General features: G+C 62.3%; 1 protein-coding gene across 17 annotated transcripts in view; it reads right to left on the bottom strand.

The window, feature by feature from the left end:
- The window catches only part of NCOR2 (nuclear receptor corepressor 2), a 181,336-nt gene that overhangs the window by 109,757 nt on the left and 56,439 nt on the right, over positions 1 to 15,140 (bottom strand). For 16 of the 17 annotated variants that reach the window (XM_042962536.1, XM_042962539.1, XM_042962547.1 and 13 more), the window contains exon 7: positions 6,509 to 6,565. In XM_042962536.1, the coding sequence (XP_042818470.1) occupies positions 6,509 to 6,565 (57 nt within the window). Of the gene's footprint in view, positions 1 to 4,010; positions 4,207 to 6,508; positions 6,566 to 15,140 lie in introns of those variants that run through there. The other variant, XM_042962550.1, reaches the window with a different exon arrangement.

Below are 15,140 nucleotides of genomic sequence, written 5' to 3'. Positions count from 1 at the left end.
CGCCGCGGAGCGTGCAGGGCCAGCTGCTGCGCGCCTCCCTCGCGGACGCCGGCGCCGTGCGCAGGGGCCGGGGGCACAGCCCGGGGACACGGCCTGGATCTGCCGCTCGCCGGCCGCTCGTGTCTGGTGAGTTATATAGGCCACCTGTGCCCCGCAAGTTCAGCCGCAGATGGGGTTAAACTCCTAGCCGTCGTGAAGGTCAAACGGGGCCATGCGTGCAGAGCTCTCGGCCCCGCGCCTGGCAGGCAGAAAGGCCCAAGAGGAAACCGTGTCGCCGTCATCACGTCAGGGCGCAACGACGGAGCGAGGGTGCCAGCGTTTCCTGCCTCCCGTATCCAGCCACGCCCCTGCTCTGGCCAATGAGACGCTCGCAAACTTGATGAAAGCAGAGGCTGGAAAACGCACGTCTGCGTTTCTCCTTGCCCTCCTGTTCGCCTGCCCCTGGTGAGAAACCACGCCTGGCCTGCTGGAGGCAGACAGACGACGGCCGCGCCCTCCCGGCCGGGGCCCAGCTGGTCGCGGAGCAGCAGAAGTGCTCAGCTGACTTCTGCGCTCACAGGAAACGGGAAACGGTGGCTGTCCCAGGCCACTAAATCTGGAGTCGGTTTCTTACACGGCAGGAGCTAACGGATACAAATATCATCCCCATTTTACGGAGGAGAAAACCCAGTCCCTGCGAGGTCGAAATCTGTGCCCACAGCTGGTCAGAAATGAGCTGCAACGAGAATCCGGTCTCAGCTCTGGCGCTGGAGGCAGGGCCCTGCTCTCCGCCTCTGCCTGCACCCTCTCTGGGGGTCTTCCCGTGCGTGTGCGTGTGTGCGTCACCCTCTCCCTTGCCATCCGCCCCCACGCGCAGCGGGAGCCTCCCAGGGCAGCCACGGGTGACTGCGGGGGAAGGAGCCCACAGCGTGAGGGCAGGCAGGCCAGCGGCAGCCCCAGGACAGGACCCCAGGGGAGGGAAGAGGTCTCCGCCCTAGAACTTCTCCCTGGGGAGGCAGCTGGACACGCCTCCCGATCGGCCCAGCCCATGGGGACCGACCACGGGCAGCACAGCACGGCCACGGGGCACGACCTGCCCGCCCCCAGGAACAGGCCTCCTGTCCTCCGTAGGCAGGGCCGGTCCTCCACGCTTCTGGACATCCCAGCCCTTGGACGGCACTGCGGGCAGCCATGGCCGATGACAAGGTCACCTCCCCCCCTCCCTGTGTGCCTCGCGTTCCCCCCGCGACAAGTCAGCGCTGGGCTTGGCCAGTTCCAGGCTCCCAGCTCAGCTGCCCCGCCCCCACCCCCGGCTGGTACAAGCCACCTCTCCCCACCCCGGGTCAGGCTGCGCTAACAAGGCGCTCAGCTGGAGTGGGGGGCTGTGAGCCCCACTCTGGGTTTGAACCGGAGGGCAACTGCAGAGCCCCCAGTGAGGCTCACCGCAGAGTCCCAGCTGAGCGGGGTGAGGCGTCACCGCGGGAGGCGGACAGCCCTCGCGACAGCAAGGGGCCCTGCGAGGACTCCTGCGCCCCGTTTCGAAGCATCAAACGTGCGCCTTTAGCCCCGGGGGACCCTGCACCGGTCCTGTATGTTTCCAGGTGCCCGTAAAACACAGGCCGGCAGGGGTGGGCGTGGCCATCTGTTCAGGTTCCAAACAGATGCCTCGATGCCTCGATGTACAAAGCGGCACCTCCCTTGCTCGCCGTGCGCCCTCGGGCACGTGGAGTCAACACGTTGGGCCTTGGTTTTCTCATCTGGAAAATGGGCACGGAGCAAACAGCAACTACTTCACAGGGCTTTCGAGGAACCCAGGAAATGTCAGACTTGGTGACTGATCTGTGTTGTTTTGGCTTGAAGACGGCAAACAGCCACGTCTCCACAGCCTAAAGAGACCAGGACGGGCTGAAGGACCACACACGGAGACCCCGGGAGCGAGCGACGGGCAGGGAGAGGAGGCTCTGCTTCTCCGTAACAAGATGGGCCGGAAGCGGGGAGATGGGCTTCGGAGAGGGCAGGAGGGGCACAGTCAGCCCGTGACCAGCCAAACCACCTTCACCTGTGGCCGCCTGCCCGGCCAGGTAAGGACAGAGCAACCCGGCCCCAGAGGCGGCCCCCGGTAGCGGGTCTCCACGCAAGAGCTCGGGGAACACTGCGGGCTTGCTGCCTCCAGCCACGGGGGCTGTCCCCGAAGGAGTCACTCACTGAACTCTCTTCGAGGTAAACAGTCCTGGGAAGGAAGGGAAGTGTCTGGGCCGAGTCCTGGGAGGCTGCTCGTTACCATGGTGACAGGCTCCCTGGGGCAGCCACTCTGGAAGGCCCGAGTGGGACGGGGCGGGGGGGGGGGATGGGGGTCAGACAGGCCATGGCCCCTCCATGGCAAGTGCATGGCTGGGGGGGAGGGCAGGGCCCAAGTTGGGGGGCCTCCTGGCCACCTGCAGAGAGGCCTGTGCAAGGCCAGGCAAAGCCTCCCTGTGTCCCAGGAGACAAGTTCCAATATGGCGGCTCCAACCACCCGTCAAGGGGACACAGCACCTAAGAGGGAAGCCCCCTCCCGCCAGCAGAGCGCGACGGTACCACTGGGAAGGCCCACCCTCCTGGTTGGAGGCCCTGGGCCCATCTCTCCCCCGCCCCGTCCCTCCATCCCCTCTAAAAGTGGGGGCGCCGCCCAAACAATCCAGAGGGCAGAAAGATAGCGCAAGGCAGGAGACGTGCAAGGCTGTAAAGCAGAAATGACAAGGACAGCAGAGCTGGTCTCTGGGAGAAGGAAGGGGGTCCCCCCTCGGGCCTGACTTCAGCCAGCTGGCAGGGTGTCCAAGAGCAGCCAGCAACCCCAGGTGGACTGAGCTGCTAAGAAACGAAGTGTCAGCCCTGGCCCTCAACCCTCTGGTGACACCACATTCTTAAAATAGCACCTCTGAACAGGAAGGAAACCAATGACTCAAAGCCGCGGGGAGAGGGGGCGGGGGCCACGGTGGCCCACACCCTCCCTCCAGCACCCCTCCGTCAGGCCGGGCCTGGACCCCCCAATCCCAGGGATGCTGGAGGGAGGGGGCGGTGCATATTCAGCCCGGCCTACGAGATCTTCTTCCTTTCCAGAGCAAATTTCTCCTAGGCCCAGGCCTCCTCCCTCCCACCCCAGCGAGGTCAGACAGCACCATCCGGGTCCCTGAGGCCCGGCAGCCTCTCCCTGGGCTAGGGGCTCCCTGGCCACAGATGAGAGAGCCCCTCCCCCACCCCCCGGAAATGGATCCCACAGTGGTACAGCCCGGTGACCGCAGGCCGAGGGTCCGCAGCACCGGGCCCTCCAGGAAGGAGCCCGGGCACAGGGTACATACGCCCCTGAGCTGCCTCTCCTTGGAGCACACCTCCGGCCACTGGGGCCTTTTGGTGACCAGACAGAGCGCAGACCCGTGCAGATGCGGCTGGCCACAGCCCCACAGGCTCAGCTCACCTCCCTGCCTCAACTCTTGCTGCTGCATGGCCCTAAACAAGGCACTGGTCTGAGCCTCATCTAGAGAATGGACAGGCCTAACACCAGCAGGCCCCCTGTCTGTGGGAGTCTCCTGCTCGGCCCCACCGAGAGCCACCGAGCCAAGAATCCACTGACTTCCAGAGGGCTCCAGGGACGACCACACGGCCCACCAGGCAGACACTCCAGACCGCGGCCTCCTGTGCCTCTAGCCTTGAGGAAGTCTCCGCTCTGAGACCCCCAAGCAGCGGACAACCCCCTCACCCACGGAGACCCAAAAAAGAATCACACGGACTGAGCCCAGCAGATGCCCTGCCCCACTCACAGGGAGACCGTCACGGGGAGACCGACCCTGCCTCCCCGACTGGTGTTCCTCGGGCATCCGGACACAGCAACCTTCATCCGCACCCTCCCCCGCCCCCCCCCAGGAGGCCCCTGGGACTGATCAGGTCAGGAAGGGGAAAGGGAGAGCCGCCAGGTCCGGAAACGGCTGGGCACCACCTCTGGTCCCGCCATCCTCACCGCCAAGAAGGGGAAACTGAGGCAAGAAGCAGCTTACCGGTGGGAACGGAAGACGGGGCACAACTCACAAAGTGGTCTGGCAATTCCTCAAGAGGCTAAACATGGAATGAACATGGCCCACCAATTCCAGTCCCAGGTGTACATGAGAGGGCAAAGAAAAGCTGTCCATGCAAAAACTTGTGTCCTGGGGCGCCTGGGGGGCTCAGTCGGTTGAGCCTCCGACTTCAGCTCAGGTCATGATCTCGCGGTTCGTGGGTTTGAGCCCCGCGTCAGGCTCTGTGCTGACGGCTCGGAGCCTGGAGCCTGCTTCCGATTCTGCGTCTCCCTCTCTCTCTCTCTCTGCCCCTCCCCTGCTCAGGCCCCGGCTCGCTCGCTCTCTCAAAATAAAAAAAAATAAAAATGAAACTTGTGCATTAATGTCCGCAGCCCCTGTAACAGCCAAAAGCAAGCACAGCATAACGCCTGCCGGTGCATAAATGGCCCAACAGATAGGGTCTATCCGTACAATGGAATATCATTCAGCCGTCGACAGGAACGAGGCATAGACACCCTGCTACAACCCAGACCAACCTCGGGGGCGAGAGGGGGAGTGAAAGAAGCCAGTCACAAGAGGCCACACAGTGTGTGAGTCCATTGATACGAGCTCTCCAGCAGGCAAGCCCGTAGGGACAGAAAGTAAGTTAGCGGTGGGAGGCGGGGACAGGAGAGGAACGGAAAGATAAGGAGGGGATAGTTAAGGACACTAAGTGCTTTCTCGGACGGTGAAACGTTCTGAACACCCACGAATATCCTAGAAAGTACTGAACTGCACACTTTTGAGAGAGAGAGAGAGAGGGAGAGAGAGGGAGAGGGAGAGGGGGAATCTTAGTCTCCACACTCAGGCCAGAGCCCAAAGCAGGGCTCCATCTGGAGACCCCGGGATCATGACCTGAGCTGCAATCAAGAGTTGGATGCATAACCGACTGAGCTGCCCGGGGGGCCCCTGTATACTTTAAACTGATGAATCGCATAGCACGTGAACATCTCAGTAAGGCTATTTTTTAAAAAACAAGGGTCTTGGGGCGCCTGGGTGGCTCCGTCGGTTGAGCGTCCGACTTCGGCTCAGGTCATGATTTCACGGTTTCGTGAAACCGTGGGTTCGAGCCCCGCGTCGGGCTCTGTGCTGACAGCTCAGGGCCTGGAGCCTGATTCAGAGTCTGTGTCTCCCTCTCTCTCTGCCCCTCCCCTGCTCTCACATTGTCTCACTCTGTCTCTCAAAAATAAGTAAATGTAAAAAAAAAAAAGACAAAAAAAAAACGAGGGTCCTAGAGACACCCCAGAAATCACGCCCAACAGGGAAAGCACATCCCAGAGGGGCCCTAGGCCCTGCCCCCCTCGCCTCGGGAGCACCCTACTGCCTGCCTGGCCCTGCCCTCCGGGAGGACCTGAGGACCTGGGGCCACTCCCCGATTCGCAGTGGCCTGAGCGCAAGGACTCCAGGCCAGAGAGCAGCGGCCGCCGAAGAAAAAGCCCCAGGAGCAAAGAGTTCAACCCTCTACGTGTTCACGGCCTCCGAGTGCAGGGCAAGGGTGTGCTACGTGAGCCTCACGGGGCATCATTTCACTGAACCGCCCCCCCCCCCGGCCCAAAGATCATGGTGTTCCCATTTCACAGAAGAGGAAACCGAGTCCTCTCTCCCCAAGGCCACTCAGCAAACACACGGTGGAGCCGAGTTTAAAATTAGGCTCCGAACGCGTAAGACCGTATCAGGCGTGAGCGTCCGCGTGCACGGGGACCCTCGCGGCCACCTTGTGTGCGTGCGTGTGTCCCTGCACGCCGCCCCAGTGGGGCGCTGACTGGGCCTGGGCAGCTGGGGCTCTGACCACTCCTCCTGGGCTGAGGTTTCCCACCAGCTGAGAGTGTCCACGTTCCCTCCATGTGTCTCTCTGGTGACACACGAAGGTGACAGAGGGCCTGACAGAGGAGAGGCCCGGGGCCGGCTTCCCAGCCCTGCCACCCACATGGCATCTTCCCACCGGGCAAAGGCCACCGACACCCGTCACACGGGTGCGAATACCAGCGAACGCTCAGCACTCACTGTCCATCAGGCACCCACGCTACGCGCTTCGCAAACGCTAACCCGGCCGATCCGCACTGCAACCCCAGGGGACAGAGGTTACTATCCCCATCTCACAGACGGGGAAACCGAGCTTGGGTCCCCACGGCGATGAGCTGGCAGAGATCATCCAGCCCAGAGCAAGGCTTCCCACGCTGAGCTAGCCCGACGGGGGGCGGGGGGGGGGGGGGCGGGGAGGAGACTCCAGTGGGTCCTGGCCGCGGGACAGCCAGCTCCCCGCCTCCCCACCCCCCACCCGCCCCGCTATCGGCCAGTCCCCCTTATCAGAAGCGTCTATTTCCTGCCTCCCCAGGGGACCGGGCCGCCTTGGCAACAGCCGACTTCCTCCTTCCCCTCCACGCCCACCTGCCTCCCTGCCCACCTCTCCGGCCACCCCTGCCCAGAGCTGCCCCCCCCGCCCCCACCCCTCCCCAGCTCACCAGCTCCACCTGAGGCCCCAGGCCTTCCAGAATCCGATGGGCGGCTTCAGCCTTCTTCTGCAGGGTGACGGGGAGGAGGAGAAATTAAAAAAAAAAAAAAAAAAAAAAAAAAAAAAGAACAGATTATAAATAGAGGTCTCCAGAACAGCAGGCAGCTGCCCAGCCCAGCAGCCAATCCACGGCCCCGGGGTGGGGGGGTGGGGGGGGAGGGGGCGCCAGGGTCCCCCCGCAAGCCCTCCCCACGCTGGAGACAAACAGAGGGGCCTCAATACCCCTGCGGCGTCCCTGGCAAGCCGGCCAAGTTTCGATTCCAACAGACGCACCGTGTTCTCCGTTGCCTGGCCCCCCCCCCCCCAACCCTCAGGCCCAACCCCCGCCCGCCCCCCCCCCCCCGGCCGGGGCACAGCGCTGTGGGCACGGCTCCCCGCCAGCAGGCCACTCCGCCAGGCCCAAGATGCCTTCCTTCACTTGGAAGCTGGCTGGGTGTCTGCGATTACCTCAGAGCTAGTGCGCCAGCCAGGGAGTGGGGGGGCGGGGGGGACACAGAGGCTCTCAGAGATACCCTTTCTAGGATTCTTGTATTTCACAATCATGTGACTATTTCTGAGCTGCCCTGGGGCCTCCCCGCCTCCCTCCCCACTCACAACCCAGGACTTATTAGGAAAACAGGAACATGTGGCAGAAAGTGCTCAGTGGCTGTGACTGCAGCAGGCTGGACCTCCGGCCCGGCCATGAAGGCGGACATTGTGCCTCCGCCAGGCCCCGCGGGCCCCCGGCCCGGGACCACCAGGGCCTGCTCTCGGGAGGCCCAGAGGATGGCCCGGGGCCAGCTGGGGGAAGGGGTGCGCAGAGAACCGCGGACCGCGGCTTCGGCGGGGTTTGCGTCGGGTCCGGGCCACCGCGTGCCACGCGAAGCGGGGTGCCCACGGCACGCACGTGGGAGACCTAAGTCCTCTCGCGGCCGGGAAAGGCCGGTGCTCCCGACTCAGCCAAACTCAGGGAGACCATCTGGTATCCGGAGGGAGCCGGGCGGCCGAGCAAGTTACCTCTGACGATCCCCAAATCCAGACCCACTAAAAGAGGGTGACCCCGAGCCCCGGGGAACGTGGCTGACAACAGAATTCGAGGCGTAGGCTCCCGGTGTCGCGGCAGGGGGGAGGGGGGCCGGGAGCCAGCCGGCCCGCTCCCCCTCTCCTGGCTCCCCGTGACAGACAGACAGTGGGTGTGTAGGTGGGCTCAAGCTGGCACCTAGAACGAGCTCCGCCTAGAGCCCTGGGCCCAGCCCACCCATGAACAAGCCATGCTCTCAGCCCCCTTTGTGCACAGCCAAAACCCCGAGACCAGCAGCCTCAGCGTGTGGCTGGGGGCCAAAATATCAGGGGGCGATCTATCACTGTAACGACGGCCACTTTATCAGGGGCCTGCTATGAGCCAAGCATTGAGCACAAAGCAGGCGTTATCAGTATTTAAGTCGCACCCAAACACAACGCGAGGCGCATAAATGACACGTCCCCGTTTAACGTACTACCAAACTGACGCACAGAAAGATCGTGTAAGGAAAAGGTCTTTCTCATCTCCGGACTCCGAGAAGAAAGAAAGACAAAGGCCAGGTCCCACGCAGGGCCACCCCTAAGCTTGGGACCAGTATGTCTGATGCTGGGGGACAGGTGTCCCTGCCCTGGCCGTACCTCAAAGCAAGAGAAAGTGTCACCATGCGGCTGAAGACGGGAGAATTCCTGAAGCAGGTCAAGTGAAGAAATGGGTAGGGGGTGGGGGAGGGATACATCAGCCCCCCAAACGCTTCCTGCGGGCCCACTCTGTATTAAGCACTGCGGCAGGGGCACCCGGGGGGCTCAGTCGGTTGAGCACCTGACTCCCGGCTTCAGCTCAGATCATGACCTCACATTTCGTGGGCTTGAGCCGCACATCGGTCGGGCTCTGCGCGGGCAGTGCAGAGCCTGCTTGGGATTCTCTCTCTCCCTCTCTCTGCCCCTCCCTGCTCGCTTGCTCTCTCTCGAAATGAAGAAATAACCTTGAAAAAAAAATACAGAAAGAAAAATAAAGCACTGGGGCAAAACATGGAATGAATGAGACCCAGCCCCTGCCTGCAATAAACCGAAGTCTAACATTAGAGCAGCTGGTCAAGGACAGTGAGGACAGGGCTAGTCTGCTCGGGCAGAGAGAGGTACGTATGGTGCACAGGCAAGGCACAGCTTCTCCAGAAAGGTAACAGGAGGGATACATGAGGTGGGTTTTGACGGATGAATAGGAGTTTCTGTGCATTCCCGAGGTTCTGTGGGGATCAGCGGCAACTTCTCATCTAGATAAAAAAAAGAAATGCCAAAAGCAGGAAGGGCACGGCTGGAGGGGCCAGGCCACTAGCAACTGCCACATCACACAGGTAAGCAGGGGTCCTGGATCTGGGCCCAGTGCCCACGGCGGGAGCTCCAGAAGCCTGCGTCCTATGAACCGTAGCAGATTCCAGCTTCGACCACATCCTCGCTCTCAGGAACGCGGGCACCTAGAGAGGGGGGCTCCCGGCAGCCCCTGGAGAAGAGAGCAGGGAAGAGTCCCCTCCTAACCTGCCAAAGCCGCCTGGAACGCGGGGGAGCAGGCAGAGCGTGCTCCCAACACTCCCCCGGGCCCCACTGCTCGGCCCTCGGCAACCCTGGGGCCCTTTAAGGCACGACTCGGTCTCCGGAGGAGGGCACACCCACAGCTTACCCGAAGAAACCCTCCGTGAAACCGTCCCAGAGATGCCGCGGCACCGGAAAGGCTGGATAGCGCGGTGCCCCGGAGCAAGCGCGTCACAGCCAGCTGGCCTGGGTTCAAGTCCGCTAACTGCGCGGCCTCGGGCGAGTCCCTCCACCTCCCTGAGCCTCAGCTTCCTCCTCTACAAGACGGGTCACAACGGCACCGCCTCAGGCAGCTGGAAGGAACGCTCCGAAACCAGGATCTGGCACACAGTAGGTGCCACAGAAGGGCTAGCTACGGACAGGAAGCACAGGGCCTCGGCTCGCACTCGGTGGCCCCGACACGCGCCAGGCAGAGGCTGCGACCCGGCAGGCCCTGAACCAGCACCGCCACCTCCTCGTGCCTCGCTGGGGGCACTTCCTCTCCTCCCGCCACCACACCCCTGCTCCTGCTCCTGCTCCGTTCGGCCCAACCCCGCTTCTTGGCTCAGCCTGCAGGGGTGGAGTGGGAGGAATCGCTGGCCAGTTCACGGCGGGTGGGGGGGGCGGGGGGCGGAGGGAGGTCCTGCCTCTTGGGCTCTCCCGCCACAACCTGGCCACCGGCGGCAACGTCTAGGAGTCAGCTCTACTCTACAGTCGGCAAGCCGCTCCACTGACCTGGGCCTTAGTCTCCCCATCTGCAAAACGGCCACACTCAAGGCACCAACCCCCCAGGACTTTTACAAGGACGTCCTGCAAGGAACCAAGTCTCTCTTAACGGACCCTTCAAATGGGCCTCCCCCCCCCCCCCAGCAAGGAGCACGGTGGGGAGCACAGGTGCGGGCCGTGGATTCAGCACCGCGCCAGAAACTCCCTCCCGCCCCCTCGGTGGACAGCCTCTCCCCACCTTGACGACCGAAGCCAAACCCCTCAGAGGGTCCACGGGGCCCCCGCTGTGCCTGGCCTTTGGGAGGCCACTGCCGGCGGCTCCCGTGCGGAGGACAAACCCAGAAGCTCGGGCCAACAGGAAGGGAGGGGCAGGGGCTCTCACCAGACGTGGGGGCTCAGGTGAGGGTGTCACTCGAGACCCCGCACTCCTGCAGGGGGCCCCGGGGTCCACGTGGCCACAGAGCCTGGGGGCTGTGCCTGGGTCACCTGCACAGAGAGGTGCACACGAGCCCCGCCCACGTGGGCAACACCGCGCCTCCGTCTACAAAGGCGCAGACGTGCGCACATGTGGGTGCCACACAGGCCGACTCACACCCACGCCCACGGCCACACGCGCTAGGTGCGGGCACGTGCGTATCCGCGAAGTGTAAGCGACCAACCACACACGCGCCCCAAGCACACCCACTTGCACACATCTGCACAGGTCGCACAAAGGTGCCTGCGGACGCGCGGGTGTGCAAATGCACAAAAAAACGCGATAACGTCCCGTACGTGCACACGAGTCACAGCGACACGCACACACGCGCGCGCACACACACACCCCTCCTCTCGGGCAGGGGCTCGGAGCCTCACCCCACCACCCCCCTGCCACAGATCCCTGTTCTAGCTCCTCAGCTCCCAGTCGGGCCTGAGCTCCAGGCCCCAACCCCTTCGCGCGCAGTGGGGGCAGCGCCCACGCACCCGCCCGCCCGGAAAGCCCGAGACCCCGGCGCCCCTCCCCCAGGCCCCCGGCCACGGCACCCCTCCCCCACCCCCCACGGGCCCACGTGCCAAGCCCGGCAGCGTTTCCGACCAGCACTTACCCCGGAAGTTGAGCACACACATCTGTACGCGGGGCCTCGACACGCTGCCCAGAGCGTTCACGGGGCGTGACGGGGGAGACGTGGCGGGGAGGCAGAATCTGTCCTAACGTACTCGTTAGGCCGACACTCTCTACGTGCAGAGGAGGAAACCTGGAGGAACTCTGGACCCCGGGAGTGGCAGGGATGGCCCGACCCGGACACGGCGCACGGAGGCGGGAGCCCGGCGCAGGTGCCCACGCTGGGGGCTGGACCAGAGCCAGCGCTCTGAAAGCCCTGAATCCCAACGCAGGATGGGCTGGGGGAGTCTGAAGCTGGGCATCGGGGCGCCTGGACCCCCAAAATGCTCTACAAAAGGCTTCCTGGTCTCAGCTACGGATACTCTCATCAGCATCACTACCGACGGCATTATCCGTTTCTGTCCTGCTCACCCCTAATCGTATTAGATGTTTATTTTCTTTCCATTTCTTTATTTTTAAAGTAGCCCAATGTGGGGCTTGAACTCACGGCCCCGAGATCAAGAGTCACGTGCTCTGCCGACTAAGCCAGCGAGGCGCCCCTAATCACATTACATAAAAACCTTACTAGTAAGATGCCGGAAACGGGAGACGCGAGATGTGGCTCTTACTCTTTGGCTTCCTCGTTGCCCGGCGATGCACAGATAACCTCAGGTGTGCCCCACGGGCACGGTCTCGCACACACTCACATTCGTGCACGTGCACACAGTCACCCAGAGGGGTCCACCCACACACCCGTGTGCACCTATGTGCCTGCATGTGCTCGGCGCCCGTAAGTTCAGCCTCCCCACCATGTTCGGAACAGGTGGGGGTCGTCCGCCCTGGAAATATCCTTCCGCCTTGTGCCGATAGCGCCCGTTTCTGCACACCTAGTTCAAGTCCTGCTTCCGCCGGGAAGCCTGCCTCAATTGCCCAGGGCCCCAAGTTCCTCTAGAGTCAGCCCCAGGCAAACTGGCGTTTATTTGTACACCTCACGTGTTTGCTTTACCAGAACCCTGAAGGGTGGACATGATCCTAGACCCGTAGGCCTTACCTCCCGCCCCTCACACGCTCCCCTTGAAGATCAAAGGAGACCCTGTCCCTTTGCTGAGCCTTGGCTTGTGCTGTGACCCCCACACACCCGAACGCCCTCCTCCTCAGGGGTGAGGGCCCACCCACTGCTTCCAAGAAGCCTTTCCCAATCCTGGCCCACCACCCTCCCCCCTCCCCGCCTAGTCCTGCCCCCAGGGGCCTGCAGAAACACTGCCTCCTGCCCGCTGGGCATCTGTGTGCACCTGCCCGGCCCCGCCCACACAGGCAGCTCCTGGGAGGCAGGAAAAGCCTTGCTCAGCTGGCTCCCGCTGTGCGTGCTGGGCGCCTCATCCATGTGCCCCGAATGGATAATGAGCCAGAGTCCAAGACGCAGAAAAGCCAGGCAGGCCGTGCCCAGCAGGGAAGCTGCGTTTTCCAGCCGGCAAGGCATTTAGAGACAGACCCTTGTCATCCACCTCTCAGAGGAACCAGCAGGAAAGGAAGGAGGATTAAAATTTAATCCTATTGATCCCCCAAGGGGCGGGAAGTTCTGGCTGCTCCTGCCAAAGGCAGCTGAGGGGCTTCCTGCCCACCCAGCCTCCAGGCCCTGAGGCTCAGCCCGCAGGGAGGAACCCCCCCCCCAACCTCCACGCTAACCTCCACTGGGGCCAGGGACCAACCTCGGCACCCCCAAAACCAGACGACCCTTCCAGGGGGAAGTGTCTCCCCTCCCCTCTATCATCCTTCATTTATTCAAAAAATGTTTACTGAGTACCTACTATGTGCCAGGCACACTGTTCCAGGTGCCGGGGAGACAAAGATCGCTGCCCTCACAAAACTTCTGCTTACGATAAACAAAATGAACACTAAAATATGAACCACGCCCAGCTGAGGGGGAACAAGGGCAAAAGAGAAGCTCAAAGCCAGGAAGAGGAGACCCGTCTCTTGAAGCTTTTCAGGATTAAACAGAGAGACAAAATGCGCCTTGCTGAAAAGGGGAGGTTTCAGCAAACTGCTGAAGGAGCAAGTGAGCCTAGTGGGAAAAAGGAGCTCCAGGCAAAGGGCACAGCCAGTGCAAAGGCCCTGAGGCAGGAAGAACAAAGGCAGGTGGGGCTGGGGCAGAGTGGGGGCATAAATGAAGGGAGAAAAAGGGGAATCAGCGACAACGAGGGGCAAAATTCTGGGATCCACGGTGTGATGTGTGGGTGTGATTATGTCTCCCAGACCACAGAGTTAATGCCAGTGGGCCAAGGTCACCGCTGTGCATCGCTGCCTGGAACGGCGGTGGGCACAGAGCAAGTGTTCAATTACAGGGCTGCCGAATGGATGCATAAACGAACGAATGAAGAGAATGTGTCTAATGCCCCCAGGGAACCTGAACTTGCCCGGCAGGGGCCTGCTCTCAGCCCCCGGGAGCTGGGGAGCCAGGGTTCAAGTCCTAAGCGGCCGCTCACTAGCTATGAGGCCTCGGGGAAATCATGGAGCGTCATGTAACCTAACCCAGCCACAGCTACACCACGAGGACATCGGAATGAAATCGCGAATGTGGGCAGGAAGCCCCCAGCCTGGGGTGCGGGAGCAGACGGGGCAATGCCAGCACCCTGGGGCCCCATCGTGGTAATCACCAGCCCGGGGTGGGGGGCACAGGCTGCAAGTGCTTGCAAGTCCCAAGCTCTTCTTGGGAGAATCCCCCTCCCTGCATCTAGCCCTGGGGGTGAGGCAGCGGTCAGTCTCCAAGGGCAGGGCTGAGTCCCAGCCCTGACCACTCAGTATAGTCAGGACCCCCCCCCCCCACGCGTGGTATTGGCTGAGAAACGAGCATGTGACTCCAGCCAGCCAGTGAGCACCAGCCCTGGGACTGTTTCCTAAGTGCCGTGGGAGGTGGGGGCACCTCGAGCTGCAGCAGGCTTTCCCGCACGCGGGGAAAGCGGGGATGGGGACACAGAGCTCCCCGACATCTTATTTGAGGGCCTGGATCCACCCATACCTGAAATAACCAATTTGATGGTAATTTCATTACAAGACTCAATAGACCCCATCCAGCCTCAACCAATTTGAGCTGAGTTTTTGTCTCTTGCATCCAAGAGTCTTGACTCACGGGACCCTTCCTGGTACGGCACTTTGCAGTTTACAAAGCCCCCCCAGCCACGATCTCGGTCACATCCAACCCTGTGACTTCAAGAACGCGGCCGGGACCCAGAGCAGCCAAAGACCCGAGACTAAAACAAATGGCCCAGCTCATCCGGGTGGCGGCCGGCCTGGGATCCAAGCCCCCCCTCCTCTCCCCCCCCGCCCCGCCCCCCCCCCCCCGCCTGCCCACTCACACAGAAGCTGCAGAAAACCTGGACCCTGGACAGAAGGAGGCGGCAATTCTGGCAGGGAGACCATCCTGGCTAAGAACCGGGAGGGGGTGTGTGAATTGCTCTTGGGGGAGGGAAGTGCTGGGCCGAGGAGCCAAAGACCCATGGGATCTGCAGCCACAGCTCTTTGGGGAGAACCTGGTGCGACCTGAAGGACAAACCCCAGGGAAAGGCGGGCCAGGCTTCCCACGGGGGCACCAAAGGCCTGTGCCTCTGCGTTCGCCCGGTCCCGGAGGGCTCGGGGCTACAGCCTGCTGGAGTGCCAGCCCCTGGCAAGGACCAAGGGCAGTGTGGTGACATCCTGAGCAGAGCCACCAACTTGCCTCCACAGCTGCTGGAGAGAAGCACGCCTGCCCTGTCACCTGAGGATCGGAGGGCGGGGGGGTGGGGGAGGAGGTTGGCGGTAGGCAGGGGAGCCGCCTGGGGCGACACGCGGGAGCCCTGCCCCAGTCCTCTCCACCACAGGCTCCTGGAGTCGGCTCAGTCCTGACTCTGATTCCCAGCCACAACGCTCACTTGCTGTGCAACCTCAAGAAGTTCACCTTCCCTCTCTGGGCCCCGATTTCTTAATGAGTAAAATGGAGAGAGTGCCTGTTTGGTACAGATCTTGTGGGAATTAAGTGAAATCCTGCAAAACATAAACAATCACCAGAAAAGAAGCATGGCCACAACAAACACCAAACAGCAGTCGCTCACCGCCAGGCGTTGCTCTAAGGGCGCTACATGAGGAGCTCATTCGATTCCCACGCCGCCATGCAAGGAAGGTGCCGGAACCATCATCGCTTTGCAGTGAGCCACAGGGAGGTTTAAGTAACTTGCCCAAG

This window comes from Panthera tigris, chromosome D3 (genome assembly GCF_018350195.1).
Source record: "Panthera tigris isolate Pti1 chromosome D3, P.tigris_Pti1_mat1.1, whole genome shotgun sequence".
NCBI classification, from domain to species: domain Eukaryota; kingdom Metazoa; phylum Chordata; class Mammalia; order Carnivora; family Felidae; genus Panthera; species Panthera tigris.
The sequence above is the reverse complement of the archived record's forward strand: the minus strand, read 5'-3'. Positions and strand labels throughout refer to the sequence as shown.